The sequence below is a fragment of the Numenius arquata genome, chromosome 9, assembly GCF_964106895.1.
Source record: "Numenius arquata chromosome 9, bNumArq3.hap1.1, whole genome shotgun sequence".
NCBI classification, from domain to species: domain Eukaryota; kingdom Metazoa; phylum Chordata; class Aves; order Charadriiformes; family Scolopacidae; genus Numenius; species Numenius arquata.
In genome coordinates, this window is record NC_133584.1 from 48,548,145 (window position 1) to 48,567,302 (window position 19,158).

The 19,158-nt window shown below is 37.6% G+C and overlaps 1 protein-coding gene across 1 annotated transcript in view; it reads right to left on the reverse strand.

Moving 5' to 3' along the window:
* The window catches only part of NBAS (NBAS subunit of NRZ tethering complex), a 177,495-nt gene that overhangs the window by 16,204 nt on the left and 142,133 nt on the right, over positions 1-19,158 (reverse strand). The window contains exons 48-49 of the mRNA XM_074153641.1: positions 10,404-10,543; positions 1,756-1,900 (exon numbers count right to left, since the gene is read on the reverse strand). Coding sequence (XP_074009742.1) covers positions 1,756-1,900; positions 10,404-10,543 — 285 coding nt within the window. The remainder of the gene's footprint in view (positions 1-1,755; positions 1,901-10,403; positions 10,544-19,158) is intronic.

Here is a 19,158-nt window from a genome sequence, read left to right on the forward strand (position 1 = left end):
AAGCTTTTATGCTTGAGGACCAGAACATCTTCATATTATGTATATTCACACCTACTCAGAGGGCTCTTCCAACATTCTGTACCATTAAAAAAGGAAGGCACCTCCAACCAAAGCTGCCAACCAATGCCAAAACTACATGTAAATAAGGAATTCAAGAAAAAGGTTACACAATTCAGAGAACTGCGCAAACCATGACCCATTCTTGAGCAGAACCTTGGTAAACTGACTGCTGTATGACAGTGACCTTCGGTGGGAGTTCTCTTCATGGTTCACTGAGGTAAGTTCAAAAATTCTGCTTTGACAGTTTAACTACTCCTATGCACGAGTAAGCTCACGATTTTACAAGCTATGGTGTGCCATTCAACGCCTCGTGAAGAAAAGCTCCATATACTTACTCCAGTGCCAGGGATAGGGAGACCTGCCTTCCACTAAAATTTCCGGTGGAATGAATGCGTTAATAAATGTATTTATTATTTCAGTTTACTGACACCTTCTGGAACCATGTTCTGCATAAATGTCAAACTTGATTTAAATCAGTCTGTTGGACTCTAAAAGAAAGCACAGCCCACCTGTCCACATTTTAAACAGAATGCGTTGTTTCTATTCTGCTTCTAGTCTTAACATCAGCTGTTTTCTATAACAGACTGTGATTGCGTGAAGATGATTATAAGGGATTAATCAGCCTACTAAAAATATGCATATGACTGCTCTAAAGTTGTTTGAAGTTTATTAAGCATTTCTCAAATCTGTCTTCATTAGTATACAATGTTTACGTACAAAATGCTTCAATAATTTTATACTTAAGAAATGCTTGTATTGAAGTATGCATACATAGTTAAGGAAGACAAAAACATGATTATTACAAAGCAATTACTTGCGTATTAGGGGTTTTTTTCCACCACCAACAAATTTGTCAAGGATTCCTCACTGTCTTTATGCATTTATTAGTGAGAAAATTACTCATTATTTAATTAACAGCTTTTGCCTCACTAACATCAATGACAATGCACTATGAAAGACTTTCTATAAATACTTCAAAGAATAATTTACACTAGAACAGACCTCTAAAGGTCAGCTAATCCAACTGGCCCCTATTCAAAGCAAGTCAAAGGATTGGAATGGGCTGCCCAGGGAAGTGGTTGAGGCACTATCCCTGGAGGTATTCAAAAGACAGGTTGACATAGTGCTTAGTGACATGGTCTAGAGATGGGGTTTTTTTGTTTTTATCAGAGTTAGGTTGACGGTTGGACTAGATGATCTTAAAGGTCCCTTCCAACCTAGACAATTCTACAATTCTATGATTCTAAGACCAACTGCCTACAACATGATCCAGTCAAGTTCTGAATACCTCCAAGGACAGAGACTCCACGTCTCTTCCTAGGCATCCACCTATTCCAATGTTTCACTACTTTAATGGTGAAAAACATTTTCCTTGTATGTAACGAGAGTTTTTGATGATGTAACTTGTCTCTACTGCCTCTTGTCCTATCACTAAGCACCTCTAAGAGGCTGGCTCCGTCTCCTCTGCATGTTTCCTTATCTGCATATTTAAAGACAGCAATAAAATTTCCCTCAGCCACCTCTTCTTTAGACAGAATGAACCCAATTCTGTCAGCCTCTCTACATTTATTGTGCTCCAGCCCCTAATCAGCTTGTTAGCTGTGCATCGGACTTGATCAAGTATGGCAACATCTTTCTTGTACTTGGGCCCTCAAAACAGGACTCATACCCATCATACCCAAACTTAAAACTTACCTTGACAGGGAGCATGTGCTTTGTGTCATACAAAGAACGGCAAATTTTCAAAATTTCATTTCCTGTGTTTTCCTTTTCCTCAGGTGGGCATCTCTGTAGCATAGCAGTCACCAGTTTCACCCAGGGATTATCATCTGTGCACGATCTGCCCAGAAAAAGAGTTGTATGTAGAATATAAATACGTACATACACCCCCACCATTTTTTGCCCCCCTTTTTTTTTTTTTGACTTTTTTCTCTTTTTTTTTTTTTTTTGGGGCGGGGGGGGAAGCAGGGGGGCAGAAGTAAAGTACAATCTCATGAAAGAGACAGGAAGAAGTTTTGAGAGAAGTTACTATCATGATGCCACCATTCTTTCAATACAACAAAGCAGCAAATTTTGAATTAAGATATGCTGTTACAATCCCTGAGGAATCACGCACCAGATAAAGATTGATCAAATTGGAATAGCATAGGAACAGCTTCTCTTGGCTTTATACCAGCTAATTTCCCAGGCAGAATGGTATCGAGGGAGGGGTGACAGGAATCCAGCATTCCTAATTTTGTTTGCTTTGATCACATTCTAACAGCATCTGTCTCTCAAGTATCTGTCTCTTGCTTCTGAGTGGAGAAAATATTTCCAAGATTCACATTTTGATTCTCAGGTCCAGCAAGTACAAACAAAAATAAACTTTTTTTATAGCCCATCTAAACAGGGTAGGGAGCCAAAGTACATGCATCTGTACGTATCCATTAACAGATACAGATACACTCAGTTTACATATTTAAAATGTTCTTTTCATTCCACACAGAAGTTCATGTCATGTCACCATTACACAGTCAGACTGAAGCAGACGGTAGACAGTAGATAAAATTCCCTTGTATCACGCACGATGACAAAGGCAATGTTTACTATAAAGTTTTGTTGCTGGACCATTTCTTGGCCTACAGATGCTATTTACTATATCATGGAGATGTCCGGCTACTTTTATTAGGGATAGGGGTACTTGCTAGGACTGGACGTACTGGCAGAAATGGGTAACAGAGCAGAGCTTTTAAATGACAGCATGAAGTGTAACACTGGAACACACCCACACTGCCATTTTCCTAATGTGAATTAAGTTAATGCACTTCAATTCCCACCATGGGCTAAAATCATGCACGAACACAGCTTAGATCATGATTACATTAAGCCACAGTAACGCAACTACTACATTCATCTGTGCATAAACTTAGGAAGGCACAAAAGGTGGTTCAAAAATCACCCCATTAAATCCCTTTGGCCATTAATCAGCAATCCAAAGACATGGGAAACTTTTCATTTTAGCTTGAAGCAGGAAAAAAAAACAACCCCAAAAAAACCACAGCAAGACCAAATCTGGCAGGCTGGTCTTACAATTTAGTGTAAATTAAGATACTGATCTAGCACACGTGGGAAGAAGTAGTAAAGTGGTGTCAAAGTGCTGCTTTTCAAAGATATTATTTAGCAGCAATTGTTGAAAGTAACAGATTAACATCACTGTAAGAAGAGTCTGTTAACAGAGTCTGTTGGATTGACATATACCAAGGAATAAGTCTAACAACTCTGGAGAGAACAACCACCAATATCTACTATTTCATACATAAAAGCTCATCTTCCAAAGTATGTACCGCAAACAAATAAAACCAGCTCCACAGGAAACTGACATTATATCCTAACATGAAAATCAGACAGAGATGCTAGAAATGAGTAACTTTGAATGCAAACTAAATAGAAGTCTTTATCTTTATTCCTTCTGACAACTTAATTGAGCCTTTCCATCAGTCACAGTCACTGAGCACAGAGCTGCCACAAGTCTGGCTGGGAACAGCAGAGCTCCTCCTCTCCTCTCCTTCCATCCTGATGGGTCAAACCCAAAGATGCCAGATTATTCAACAAGCAGAACACGATGCACCTAATCTGTGACCCCCCAGTAAGGTTAGGAGAAGAACAAAAAAAAAATCCCTGCAACTCCATCTTTGCCATTGGTTAAATTGATAGCTCCTGCTATGTGATCCATCTCTTGCTTAGAGGCACGGAGAGTCATAAGGAATTTCCATTTTTATAGCTGCTGCCTCCAGAGTACATTAGGAAAACCTATAAGAATTTCCCATTAGAAAAAGAAAACAAAAATCACACTCCAAAACACAGAAGTTAGAAATAACCGGAAAGATGCAAGGCCACAAGGCTTGTCATGTGCAAGTTTATTTTTTTAAGTATCAGATATATACTTTACATATATAAAGCTTTTCTCAACACAATTCTCATAATTATTTCAAATACTTGTGTGATCTATTAATAAATATCCATTATCTGCCATCTCTAAATAAAAAGAAGATTCAGTTACCAAAATCTGACACCTACAGGTAAAATTCTGTTTTCTGCTCTCCCGGATTTTACCTTAATTCAACTATAGTTAAAAAAAAAAAAAAATATATATATATATATTTCTCAACATGAAGAAAGTAATTATTTCAAAAACTCAGCATGAATGAATTATTTTTTTTGCCCAGAATCAAGAAAGGGAAATTTTGGATTAAGTTAAAAAAAGAAAGGTGAGTTAAGCTATTAAGTCCCTAAAAGCTGGTCTCCTTGAGTTCCAAAACATCTTATCAATATTTAAAATAAATATTAAAAAAATGGCTTTTGCATGTAGGCAGCAAGTTCCAAAGAACCGCAGAGCTTCAGGTACTGTCAATCTTTTTTAAACCCGACCCCCATCTTTATGAAGTGCTTAAAATAACATCTGAATGTGAGCCACCTAGACAGAAAAGCATGCATGCATAACAAGGGTGTGAAAATAAAATTTTAAAAAGTACATGGTTTTGAGTTCTGACTGAAACAACCAAGCTACTTCCCCTGTTTCCTCACAGTCAACATGGAATATTATGATATGAAGAGAATCATATCTGCAGGTGAATAATGAGCATTATTGTATCTGGAGTGTTTTAAAATGCAAGAACTCTAAAAACCATTAAAAAGCACAGACTTTTCATTAACAGAGAGGTCATAAAAATTCTTTAAAAAAAAAAAGTACAAAAGCCTGCTAAAAAAAACCCCTCCAAACTTCAGTTATTTTACTTCTCCTTCCTTTTGAGCCTTTATGGAACGTAAATCGCATTTTCTAGCTTTATATTCCATTGTAAGTATTACGTATTTGCTGTTAGGCTGAAAAGCAAAATTGTAAGTGTTCAAATGACTCAGTCTTAAATTCCCCAGTCCCTGGCACATATCATTACATGGGCAGTAAACAATCAGTTAGTAACAATGTGTCTTTTCTGAAGCAGAGCAGGAACAAATATGTAAAGATTAAACAAAAATCTTAATACATATGGCTAAACAATCGGCTTAACTGCTTGAAGTTTTCCTACTTGCTCAAGAATTTCTTAATATAACTTGCTTTAAAATGAGACTGTTGAAAACTTCACTAACAAAACAGTTCCTGCTCCTTACTCCAACCCAGCCATCAAGGTAGCTTTTTCAGAAACATAATTTCAGGAACATATATATTAAAAAAAAACCTAGGCTGGTAAGTACAATTGAATGCTGCCTCTGCGGCATACTTCCACGTTAACGCAAGAGGGAAGAATAAGGAATGCAAGAAGAGGAGACCCCTGAGCAGAGCAGAGCACACTTGCAACAGCCTTCCCAAAGATGCAGAGATGGGTGTACGATAGTGACTGTCAATGACAACGGGAGAGAGAGGAAAGAAGGTTCAGATAAAGAAGGCAGAACGTTCCAAAGACTTTTTTGATTGCTGTTGGGCCTCATACTCAGAGCACGATCTCTGCTTCCTGGCTGGCATGAAAAATTCCAGGATTTACAAAGCAAAATAATTCAAATTAATAAAATTCAAAATAATTAAGAAGAATGTAAACTATTCCGAGCACACTATAACAAAAGGCAGTTGGGGGGAGGGGGGGGAATATCTATCTATCTACTTGACGAGAGTTTATGACATTAATCCTGTCTCATATCAGGGAATACTAAAGAAAGCTGCACCTGACTTTTTAAAGCCAATCATACTTGAGATGGTGAGATTGAGGGTGGAATGAGGACAGAACTTCATTTTGGGAGCTCTATTAGCTGTTAAGACAGATGTTTTGAGTTCACTCAAATTCATTTTAATGACAGCATACTGATTATAAAAGTCAAAATTCAATTTGAGAACATTTCTGCACACCAAATATACTATTTCTGTAGACATAAGTAAAAAAAATACACATTTTATTTGCATATAAAACTACATGGCCCAGGCTTAAGTTAGGTTGAATCCTTATAAAAAGTACTCAATGTTTGTTCTTTAGACTTGCTAAAAAACCAGAACAACAACAAAAAGATCAAAGCACCCCCCCAAAAAAAAAAAAAATCTCCAAAACATATTTGACTGAGTCAATACAAGTAAGTGGAGGAAAAGATAATTTACAAAAAGGACTCATAATCATGACCATGCTGTCTAATATTTAAATATCATATGTGTTTTTTGAAAGCACTAGCAATGAGCTAGAAAGAAGGACTTTCAAACCACAATGAGTATTCCTACTGACACAGGATTTATAAAGCACTCAGTCTTGCAAATACGGTTAGAAACAGAAGCGATAATAAAAGGAAAGCAATGGGAATATAAACACAGAAAGATCCCAGGCAGTGAAAAATTCCCCCCTTTGATACGTTTTTCTATCAGGACAACTTTTAGTAAGGAAAGGAAAACTGAACCATCATTGACTTACTCATTAAATAAAGAAACAAACAAAACAGGCAACACTCTTTCTGAGAAAAGAACCAAGAAAAAAAATAAAGGAGGGAAGGGGGCAGAAGGAGAATTTAATCTCTGTCCCTTCTTTCAAGATGCAGCCTCAACTGTTCTCCCCAAGCAAAGCACTGCTACGGCAGGGAAGAGAACAGACTAGATGTTTTTTCCCACCCTTCAGGCTAGCAGAGAGAACTGAAGGATGAAACAACGGTGGTAACTATGCTCTGTGCCCACCCCCATCTAAAAAAAAAAAAAAAAAAAAAAAAAAGGCAGCCCAAATCCCAAGACAAACAAACAGATTGCTTCCTACACTATTAACTCGATTGCTTGCTCCACTAATTAAATTTGTTTTCATTTTTTTCGGTTCTCTAGAGTTTCAGGCAAATTCAAGAAAATCCGAACTACTCTACTCCCCTGGAGATGACAAGTGACACTTTCGTGCTGAGTTTAGGAAAACTAGTTGGGAGTCTGCACTGCAGGTCACATTTGGGAATCATAACTCAGAGGTTCTCCATGAAACCAGTACAGGTGGCTAGTGCGAGTTAAAGAGAAGGTAACTATTTTCTCCAGAAGGCTTCTCAAAGCCTCGTGGCAAAGTCAAAACACTGAAAAGACACACTGAAGTTTTAGCAATAAAAAAGTTATTTAATAACTACATAAATAAATCTTATCTCAGGGTAAAATCTGCAGTTTGTTCTTAGCATAAAGTCCCAAGACATGGACTGGTCAGCCCCACCTCAGTTCCTGAGAAGAAGCAGCAAATCCTCCTGGAAGCATTTGCAAGCAAACGAAGGACATGAAGTAGACTGAGAACAGTCAGCATGGACTTAAAAAGGGGAAATCATGCCTCACCAGCCTGATACCCTTGTACAATGAAATGACTGGCTTGGTGGATGACAGCTGATACTATGTACCTTGAATTCATTCAACAAGGCCTTTGACACAGTTGCCCATAACATCCTCATTGACAAACTGATGAAATATGAGCTAAATAAGCAGACAGTGAGGCAGACTGAAAATTGGTTGAAATGCCAAACTCAAATGTTTGCGATCAGTGGCACAAAGTCCAGTTGGAGACCAGTGACCACTGGTGGACATTGGGGGTCTACACTGAGGTCAATACTCTAACATCTTCATTGAGGACCAGGATGCACTCTCAGGACAGAATGCACTCTCAGGAAGTTGGCAGATGATACGAAACTAGGAGAGAGTGCCGATATCCCAGATGGTTGTGCTGCCATTCAGTGGTACCTTTAAGAGGGTGAAGGAATGGACAGAGATAAAAAAATCACATGAAACTCAAAGGGAAATTCAAAGTCCACCCCCTCCCTGGGAAGAAATAACCATCAGTAAAGGCTGAGAACCAACCAGCTGGAAAGGAGCCTGGACAACAAGGTGACCATGAGTAAGCCATGTACCCTCACAGCAAAGAAGGGCAACAGCATCTTGGGCTGCATCAGGAAGAGCACTGCCAGCAGGCTGAGGGAGGTGATCCTTCCCCTCTACTCAGCACTGGTGAGACATCTGGAGTGCAGAGTCCAGTTCTGGGCTCCCCAGTACAAAAGTGACACCAAGATACTGAAGTGAATTCAAGTGCCACAAAGATGATGAAGGGATTGGGAGTATCTGTCCCATGAGCAGAGACAGAGATGAGAGAGTTGGGACCAGTTCAGCCTGGAAAAGAGAAGGCTTGGAGGAGCTTCATCGATTGTATAAATACCTGATGGGGAAAGTAAAGAAGAAGGAGCGTGACTCTTCTCAGTGATGCCCAACGATAGCACAAGAGGCAACGGGCACAAATAGAAACACAGTATATTTTACTAAAAGGTAAGAAAAATGGTTTTGTTGTAGTTGTTGTGGAGTCTCCAGTCCTGGAGATATTCAAAACGAAAGGCAATGGCCTTGAGCAGGCTACTCTAGCTGACCCTGCTTTGAGCAAGGGGGTGGAGTAGGCATCTCTAGAGATCTCTTCTGACCTCAACTATTGCTAAATACATGAAAATCACAGAATAGCATATAAGGTTGTGAATTAATTTACCCTGTTATCTTGCCTCTTATCTTAGCCCACTTGAGGTTTTTATAATGTCAAAATTATGACTATGTAAATGCCTAGGAGCTATACTATCTACTTTAGATCCTAAATGAGATCTGATACAGGTTATCTAAGTATTTTGCACAAATTCTCATACTTCACAGAGGTATCCCACCTCTGAAATTTAAACCACTGTTACTTTTGACTACAAATCACATTTAATCATTACTTAGTTTTCTCTTCTTCACTTTAGGAAGTCGACCTGAAGGAACAGAACACTAAATCAGAGACTTTTGGCTCACAGAACCGTCAAAGAATTTAGGTTAATGCTCATCCAGATACTGCAAACAAACTGCAGGCTTGAAGGTGAATAACCCTTACAGATTACCTTCTAATGGACCTGTTCTCTACAAGTACAGAAAAGAGTTACTTCTCATAAAAAGGTAAGCCTTAACTTTTCTGACAAATCAATATGCAAACACTTTGGGGAGTGTAGTCCCCAAGTTAAAACAGGTTGTAATCAATACCCCAAAGTAATCCAATGGAAGCATCATTTAATGTCTCTAACCTAACTACTGTCAGATAAAACATGGCATATTGTACTTGCTTGCCAAAAATTTATTAATATTATTGCTCTCCTTGAAAGATATGTGACTTTAGCCTTGTAAGATTATACGACTCCTTGTATCTTAGAAGTGATCATCTGTTATAAAATGTAACAGCTAAAATTTTTACCTTTCAATGTGTTCAGAAAGTCACAGACAAAACTCAAAGAATTGGTAAAAAATAATGTAGTCAAGATGTTCCAAATTAACACCTTCAATAAAATACCTATTCTGATGGGTGCAATGCTGAAGTTTTAAATAATATTTTCATTTTACATTGTTGGCCAGGATATGCCTGCCCTAGTATATATTCTTTACTTTTGGATACTTTATTCAAAGACAGAAAAAATAGATAGTGGATCTAGAAAGAGAAGCACCATTGCTTGGTAGCATTACCCGCATAAACCTCCTGCAAACTGGCAGAGCCACCTGAACATCACTTTTCAGAGGTTTCGACATGGATCCCCACAGCTTTCTCCCAGAGAAACTGATGTGTTATGTTCTAGACAACTGGTCTGTGAGGTGGGTGAGGAGCTGGCTGACAGGCTGCACCCAGAGGGTGGCAGTAAATAGCTCCCTTTCAAACCGGCAACTTGTCACAAGTGGGGTCCCCCAGGGATTGGTACCAGGCCCAATGCTGTTTAATATCTTCCTAAGTGATCTGGATGATGGGATCAAGCGTACCCTGATGAATTTTGCCAATGACAGCAAACTGAGCGGGCAAGTGGACACTTCGGAAGGGAGAGCCACCCTGCAAGACAACTTGAATAGGCTGGAAGAGAGGGCTTACAAGAACCTTATGAAGTTCAACAAGGACAAGTGTAAGGTCTTGCACCTGGGAAAACATAATCCAAGAGGGCAGCACAGGCTGGGATCTATGCAGCTGGGGAGCAGCTCTGTGGAAGGGGACCTAGGTCTCCTGGCGCACAATGAGCTCAATACGAGTTAACAGCGTGCTGCAGTGGCAAAGAAAGACAAAAGGATGCTGAGTTGTATCAGCAAGGGCGTCACCAGCAGAGACAAAGAAGTCATTATCCTGCTCTATTCAGGCCATACACTGTGTTCAGTTTTGGTCCCCACTATGCAAAAAAGATGTGAACAGGCTGGAGGGGGTCCAGAGAAGATAATCAAAGGACTGGGAAGCCTGCCACATAAGGAAAGGCTGAGAGAACTAGGTTTGTTCAGCCTTGAGAAAAGGAGGCTTAGGGGAGACCTTATCACCGTGTTCCAGTATTTAAATACTGTTTGAAGAAATGCTTACCTGTTGCTCATGTCCATTGGTGGCCAAGCTTGAAGAAGTAAAACCAAGTGCTGAAACTCAGATGGACTGTGACTAGACTCCAGAAGTCCCAGGAAGAGATCGTACCTTTTTTCTTCATTTTCAGTATCTGTTATCTCTACCTAAAAATAAAACAACAAAAAAACACAAACCCCACATTTCTTTTAATAAATCAAGGATTTAAAAGCAAATCAGCAATCTGCGAAGGACATCACTGTTGTAAAACAATGCAGGAACACAGTGAATGTAGTTTTCCCAGAAACTCATTTTCTTACCTCTACAAATAAAACAGGAGAGCACACAGATGATGGGGAATGACTTAGGTGTAGTTCCTAAAACAATGTAACCCCACACAAGGACATTCATTGATTAGTTCAAAGAATCTTATCTCCGTGTTCTTCAAACGACCAAAAATTCCTTAAACTTCCTTTTCTTAATATACAGACACACACACACATATTTTTAAAGAATGGGTATGTATATTGCTTCCCTAAGATACATTACTCTCAATCACCTATGAAAATTCAATAGTTTTACCTGAATTTACAGCACCTGATCTTTCCTCCCACAGGAAAGAGCCTTGAAAGATGATTCTAAATTAATTTACCCAGTGAAGAACATTTGCTAGCAAGTACTGAAATATTTATCTCTATAGGTGTTTGAACCTAAGAAACAAAAACCCACACCCCATCAGCCAGCCACCACACAACTCTATTTCAGGAAAAGTGACCATCTAAGTTTAAAACCTGCAGCTTCTGCCAGGACTTGAATTCATTTCAGTTGACGACAGGTTCTTTTACAGATAATTACTGCTTGCAGTTTGCATGGTAAAGAAGTAAAAGGTCTGACTGTTGAAGGAAGGTTGCTATAAATGAGAACCAACTTGCTACTAAATGAGAAGCGACTTCTGTTTAAAAGTTTGGCTATCACACTAGGAGGGCTTTCACAAATAGAATAGCTACTCCATATCTACCTGACATACAAAAGGTTTCTGGAGTTTAAAAAGAATTTGTTACAGTATCAAGGTAACTGCCTCTGCGTTATTCACATATTCTAACACTGAATTTTTCCCTCAAACTTTGAGAAGTTCCAGGATATCAAACACTTCAGTTTCATCTTATAATTCTGTTGAAGACACACAGCATCAACTGTTAACTTTCCTGTTTCAGTCCAAGTAGTTCTAAGACATCAAACATGGACAAAGTTTTCCTTAGTTCTACAGCTACTCTAAAAGATTAAAGACTGCATTCCCATTTTTTCAAAGTGACTCTGATAGATCAAGGGAAATTTTATCAAGAGAGTTTGGAAAACAAAGATTACTGATGCATTTATTGAGCTGCCTACATAGTTTGCGACTTTAAAATATTTAGTGCAGAAAAACTGTTCACTTCTGTCTCCAGGGTACATCTGAAAGCACCATATACTAAAACATTTTAGAGAGTGAAGAAATGTTTCTGAGATCTGGCCATTTAAAATACTTCTCTGTACTGCAAATGTCACATAGCAGACATCCGTTACCCACTTGTAATATCCCTAAATTCCATCTATAGCTGCTAATATAAAATATCATCATCTACAATATTTAAAATGTAAGGCTGAAAAGAGAAGGAAGAAGAACAGGAAAGGGTAAAAGGGCTATAAGACATGCTAACCTCTAAGGATGAAAAATATTTAGCAATTTAGGTACTCTCTAGAAAAGAGAAGCTCTCACATTGCTTCATCTGTCCCCGAACTCCCTTTTCATACAACTAGCTCTAAATATTTAAACCACGTAAGTGACATTCTGGATGGTCCATTGAGTACATTTTAATATATTTGCACAAACAGCATGTTACTTCAAAACACAGACTAAGTGTTCAGATCTCTCTAATGATAACTGTAAAAATGGAAAGAAATAGCACAGACAATATTAACAGATGAGAAAAGCTGTCACAAAAATTGAGCCATTAGTAGCAGAGAGTAGATGAGAGTGGATCAGACATTCTATTCAACATGAACTAAATTAAAATAATTCTGCCTCAAATAATAATGCATCTTTATAATATCAATAATAATATCAAATAATAATGCATCTTTACAGACTCTGGTTTACTTTTTTTTTAATAAGGTTAATTTATCTAACATTATAATGTGTTTCGGACAGCTGGATCCTCGCAACGTGATTGCTCATAACAAAGCACATTAATACGATCAAAGTAACTCAGACGAATTACCTTGTTACTCTTAAGTATGGTGTCCATTTCTTTCTACAATGGCATTTTTCAAGTTGCCTACCTATCCCACTAAGAGTAATAAAAATAAAGTGAACTTTTTGTAGCATTTGTTATTTATAGTTTTCTTAAAAGCTATTGAAAATTCACTTTTTTATATGGCAGTTTAAACGCACATCACTTCCATTTACTGTGAAACAGGTGAGATTAGAAAGTAACAACACAGTGTGTAAGTACGCATAACTTTAAGAGTGCATGTGGTGATCTAAAATGCAGCACTAAGGATAGAGGAAATGGAAGGTTAATGAAAGGGAAGGTTAATGAAATGGAAAATACCTAAGTATTGATGGGTAGATGACAAGCATGATTACTTTCGAAAAAAAAATGATTAGTGTTATCCTACCTTCAACTCCCTGCCCCTCTGTCTTTTAAGTCCTAGCTATTTTTCCTGCTTCATTGTCTTACGCTTCTGAGCATCGATCAGTCATCCCTATGCTCCACACACATCTGCATTTCAAGTGTGTTTTAAGCATCATTTCATTCCTATGACAACACGGTTGTTAAAAACTTTTTTTTCTGAAAAAGAAAATCCGAGATTCAGATGTAAACCCATCCTTTAACACCAAGAACACCTGACTGTGTGTGACAATGGTCACACAATCAACTGTATCAGGAATATTTTCCAAAAGCATTCCTGAGTTGAAACACCTTCAAATACATGCTGATTTTGCAGAGGCTGTGTCCACACTTCACATTACACATTGATAAGTAGTCCCACTTGTTTAAATAAGATTGCAGTGTGTCTAAAATTGTACCTTCTAAGAAGCAGCTGTATTTAACTTGTCTGTATATACCTTTAGACAATCAAGATGACTGAAAACTATGCACAATTTGCCCACTAGCATCACTAGAAAAATCCTAACAAGCAGATCAACACTATGTACCAGAAACACAGACAACAATAAAACCTTTAAAACCTTCAAAGGATTGTTATTCCTATAAAACAAGAGTCTGTTTTAAGTTAAATATCAGTGCTATGAAGTAAATCAAGGCACTTCCTTTAAATAGTTTCTGCACTGCTTTGTAGTTTGAATGACAAGATACCTTGCCCTGTCTCTAATTCTTTCCTTGTAATTTTCCAGAAATAGAAGTTATAATCAAACCACAAAAGAAGTGATAGTTTCTTGCTACAAGAAAGCAATTAACTTGAAGCAGCACATTGGAACAAGGTTTTTTTAATTTATATTTAGTACACATATGTGTGTGTGCATATATATATATACACACACATATATGTATAATATACACACACACAAAGAGAGAACATACGCTTTCCTCTGTATTGCCTCCTCTTTCCAAGGCTGAGGGAGAGCACAGTGCGGAAGCAGCCACCTCATGCAGCAGAAAGAGAGTACACTTTCTGTTAAAAGGTAGAAATTTCATCTCAACAGAGGTGAAAGCTAGCTGAGATGAAGTTGCCAGGGTTAGTTAAGGCTGTTGTTTTGTTGTAATAACACAGCAAAAAGATTAAAATTTCCACTTTTAACTAAACACTGCAGTGACTCTGGATGACGTCTTCAGATGACTGAATGTTGCAATGCAACATTCTACCTGTATGATCATCTTTAAACCTGTAACTCAGCTTTTCCCACCTCCTTTTTTTTTCTTTTAAACCAAAAATCAAAATAATCCTTCTAATATACTCGAAGGCTATGCAAAGATAACCTGCCACGAACTGCTCAGAGCCCTCATAGCACAAGTGCCTGTAAAAAAGAACCTGTCACTAAACAGAATAATGAGGCCTGTGGCAAGGCAGTAAGGAGTATGCTTGAACTTCAGATGATCCCAAAGGAATATGAAAGAAAAAAAACAACACGAAAGCAAGGACTATCATTTTTAACAACAGATTTGCTCAATTCTGTCTTGAGTTTCCCTAGTTCATGCCTTCTCTTTGGCAGCAGAACACAGCCGGCTTCACGTTTTTCATTAAAATAAAAGGATGCACGAATACTGACCACTATAGGAAAACCAATTAGAGGAATTAATTTTAGAAATGATACTCAGATTATAAAACAAAATACAAATTAAGTAAAACCAAACCTCATGTTAAACTGTTAAAACACATAATTTCAGTATTAATGAAGGACTACATAGGTTTAAAAATCAAGATGAAAACATCTGCATATACTAATGTTCCTTAAAAGAATATATAGGAGGTTAACAGAACAAAACACAGGCTATACAAACAGCATCAAGCGTTGTGTAAAACTGCATTAGATACTACCACCAGCTGTCTGAACCAGTGCAAACTGCTCTTAATCATATGTTCTCCTCCTGAGGACTTTGATTTTTTTACACCTTTTCCCAGTTTCTCCTGTAATTAATTAGCAGTGGGTTAGGACAGCCCATAAAAGAGTCCCATATTATGAATGCTTAATAAAGGCAAAAATTAGTCCACCTTTCTCAAATATTGACCAAGATAAAAAATTAACCACATTTCTGAATGGCATCTTTTTATTGGATATATATTATTTTGCCTGTTTTTAAGCATGGCTGCACAATATACCTCATTGAATTACTTGATTTTAGCCATCAAAACAGCTATTTTTCCTCAAGTAGTTATGGTCTGTTTACCAGTAGCAGAGACTTGACATAGTATATGCTCAGTCACCCATCCTCTTACAGGGACACCTGGGAACTTGCTGTAACTTACTTATCTTAAGAAAACGAAAAGATTGCTGAAAGATTTATTGCTGAAGTCCACTTATTTATTAAACAATTGCCCAAAATATCTCAGTTCTGACATAATTTTGCTAGTAGGAAGTTACATCAGACAAGATTCCTCCAAACTTATTTAAAATATTTGGTTTTATAGAAAAAAACAGGTGGAGTATATGGGTATGGGTGCTTTCACTGCTCAAGTACAAATGATAAGAAGAATCTGGTAGTTAGTCGAGATACTTGTTATCTCTTCAACAGTACATTATCTGAGCACAAACATACCCTTTACCTGAATTCAGCCATCCTGAGCAAACTTGGAAGGCACATTCTTTATATCCAGAGCTGAAATAAAAACTTAATGCACTTACAATCCCTCCTCAAATAAAACCCTAACCTGTTCTCCCTGATGATAAAACCTTTCAAAGATTTATATAGTTCTCTTCCCTCACAGATTAGATCCTATTAGCTGCCCAAAACGTTGAAACTACATAACACGCTTTATCCACTTTCAATACACAAAGTTTTGATTCATCATCTTGTTTCATAGATTTGTTATTAATTTATAGATACTCATCATGTGACACATGGAGGCCAAATATGAAAAGTTCTCTCCAAAGTTTGTTCTGTAGCTTTTAGAAACCTAATATTTTATAAAAAATATAAAATAAAAAAAAGAATGATAAGGTTAAATAAAGCTGTGGGCATCATCCACGACTGATAAATAAAGCCTTTGGCATAGCAGGCTGCAGGATCAGTTGTTTCATTCAGTCTATTATCTCACTCTTTAAGTTAGTTTAAAATCAGTATGTACAGTACAGTGGAATGTTGCTGTACCTAAATTGTGCTCCTGGGGCATAAATATCTACTATATACGTTCTCCTGATCCTAGAGGACAAACACATCTGATAGAGTTGTAAATGCTTTATTGCTAAAGCTATACAATTTGAGAATCTGGTGCTGACAGACTTGGCTGATAACCTGGAGTTTTGTTTAAAGAAATGGAAATGCCAATAAAAAGATCCAGCCAATCCAGTCCTCTCCTTCCCCTGAGATACAATACAAAATGCTGCCTATTTACAAACAAGAATGGCGAGCAGGAAAACTAATGCAGACAGACCTCCACCTCCCTCTGCCCAATGAAAACTGTTCTGCAAATTACAGAACATAACGATGTGACCATGGCAAAGCCATGGCTTTCATCAACAGATTTTGTTGACTGCTAATGTTCTAAGGAAATAATTTATAAGGCTGCTTGTAACCAAAGAATCAAGATGTAGAACTCAGAAAACTATTTTCCTTCATTATAATTGCTTGTTTATTGAGAAAAGCTACATTCATGCTTAAAACCAACCCCCTATATTAAAGGCAGAGACATTTGTGGTTTCCAAGAGCTGCAACCAAAAACCTACTGATTTGATTATAAAATTTATTTTATTATATCTACCAGACTGTAATGTAAATATTTCAAAATACGTTCTTGTTTGTTTGTCACTGCAGCATCAATTTGAATTAATACGGCATTGAAAACATAAACACAAAGCAGGCATTTGAGTGGTCCCTTCTTCCTATGATACATTTTCAATATGTCAGGACTCCCTTCTAAAATGCAGTACATTTTTATTTATCATCCCCCTCTTTTCCAAGCTCTAGTGGTAGAGAATTCATCTATGTTTCATTTTAAAATGATAGGCAGATCTGACATGAAAGATTTTATTCAGATTCAAGATAGGGAATGCCGATGCTAAAATTTGCTTCCACTTATTAGACAGGGCTTAACATGGTTTATAAACAATGACTGAAAGGACTGATAACAATTTGAGAGAATTTCTGTAATTGCCATCTTGGTGTGCTGTTCAAGGCATAAAAATGCAACAGTCTTGCCTTAAGGAGCTTACAGTCTAATTAGGTAAATCAGCAAAGAAAATACTGTCCTTGCTACACAAACAGGCCAGACGGGGTTGGTCACCGAAGAAATTAATCATCCCATTTTGTGGGTCATTCCCTATTCTGCTGGTATCTGTGCGGCTACTGAAAAGTCTGCACAAACGTAAGTTACTGAAACCTACTTCCAGTACAAGGCTGCAAACTTAAAAGCTTGTTACAAAGGACGTATAACATTACAACCTAAGTTAAATAGATATTTAAAAGTGAAGTATTCACAAAATGAACACAAATGTGAAAAATCACCAGTAAAAAACTAAGTGCAAAAGTGTATAAATGCTCCTGAAATTGTATAGCTACTGACCCTGCAAAGATAAGATTAGGCATTTTTAAAGGCTGCTATTTATTTCATTCTCTTCAAATTGTTTCAAGATGCTAGACATCCTATCAACCTTGATGTTAGACACGTTATATACTTGTGAAACAAAGCAAAAACACAAGCACATATTGAAACATCTTATTCAAGACCTTCACATCCCAGAGCACCAGTAAACCCTTTTTAAAGGCAAAACCACAAGTGTTGTACTCCTCAACACACTACCAGTATCCCCTCGCTTCTAAACCAGGCTTTCTTGAAAAAGAAAAGTGTTGAGTTGTGATTGAGAGGGAAATCCCCAAAGACACAACAGGGTCAGGCCAGGGAGAGCAGTGACAGGCTTGGAAGAGTGAACCATGGTGTTATTCAGCCACCCGTCTATCAGTGCAAGAGCGCACACGAAGAAACGAGTCAAGAGTAACCAGAGTAGAACTGCGAGCTCGGGCAGGGACAGTTTGAGATGTCTGGTTAAAGGTTAGGAGGAGGCCTCACATACAGCCAGAGAGGTTAAAAGCTAGTGAACTCATCTGCTTTGTGACATATACACTGGAAGTCAGAGACTCCAAGAAGGAGGAAAGGGGGAAACTACTACTCTTTTTCCAGTTCTTATTCCTAATTAACCCTCTCTGACTACCCACAGATGAGGGCAATACCAGATTGAGTTTCACATATACTTTTACTTTTCCTACTCTTCCTTTCACGTCCGGATTTTTTTGGCCACTGTTGGGAGACAGAATACTGGGCTGAACTGGACCTTGACCTGAACCAACACTGACATTTTTATGTACTCACACACTAATTAAAATTTACATTACGAAAACAAACTGGGCCCACAATATTTTGTTATATGTAGCTTCCATGTGGAATCGAGGGAACTTATACTCTCACAAGGTAGCTGAATAGGAGTCAATGAGGCCAAGTGAAAGTCACTTCTCAAAGACGTAATTTATGGACTTCATCTCAAATTTAACATCTCCTTTAAAGTTCTTTCCCCAGTATTTATTGAAATTTTGAACTTTAAACAATAATGTGATATATAGCACCTTTCATTCTATGTCCTAGCACCATATTGCCATGTACAGAGTTAAAGGCAACTAAGAAATCATTTATACAGCACTAGGTGTTATATTCTTTAAATATTCACAATGCTTTAGAATTAAATTCAAAAGATTTCCTAGAAAAAAAGGAATACTGCCAAATGACTACTGTGAGACACCGACATAATCTGCTTTCTCAAGGAGCATTCAGTCTTAGTACTGCACTTACTTCCTAGTTTTGGAAAGTCTTTTTTGGAGAGCTGATAAAAACTTTTACTTTTGAGAAGACCCATGGAAAGTTGTGGTTTAGATTATAAAAGTGTCAGTTTACTCACAGCACCGTTGGATAAGAAAAGTGCAATTTAATGAGCATGTATGTACAACTAAATTGTAAATCTGACAAATTCAAATATTTCCTGTGCACTAAGTTCCTTTAATAAAAATTTGTATGCCAATGTGTGTCATTGAGAAGTCCATCTTTCCTTTAGCACAGATGAGTTTTGCCTTCCCAG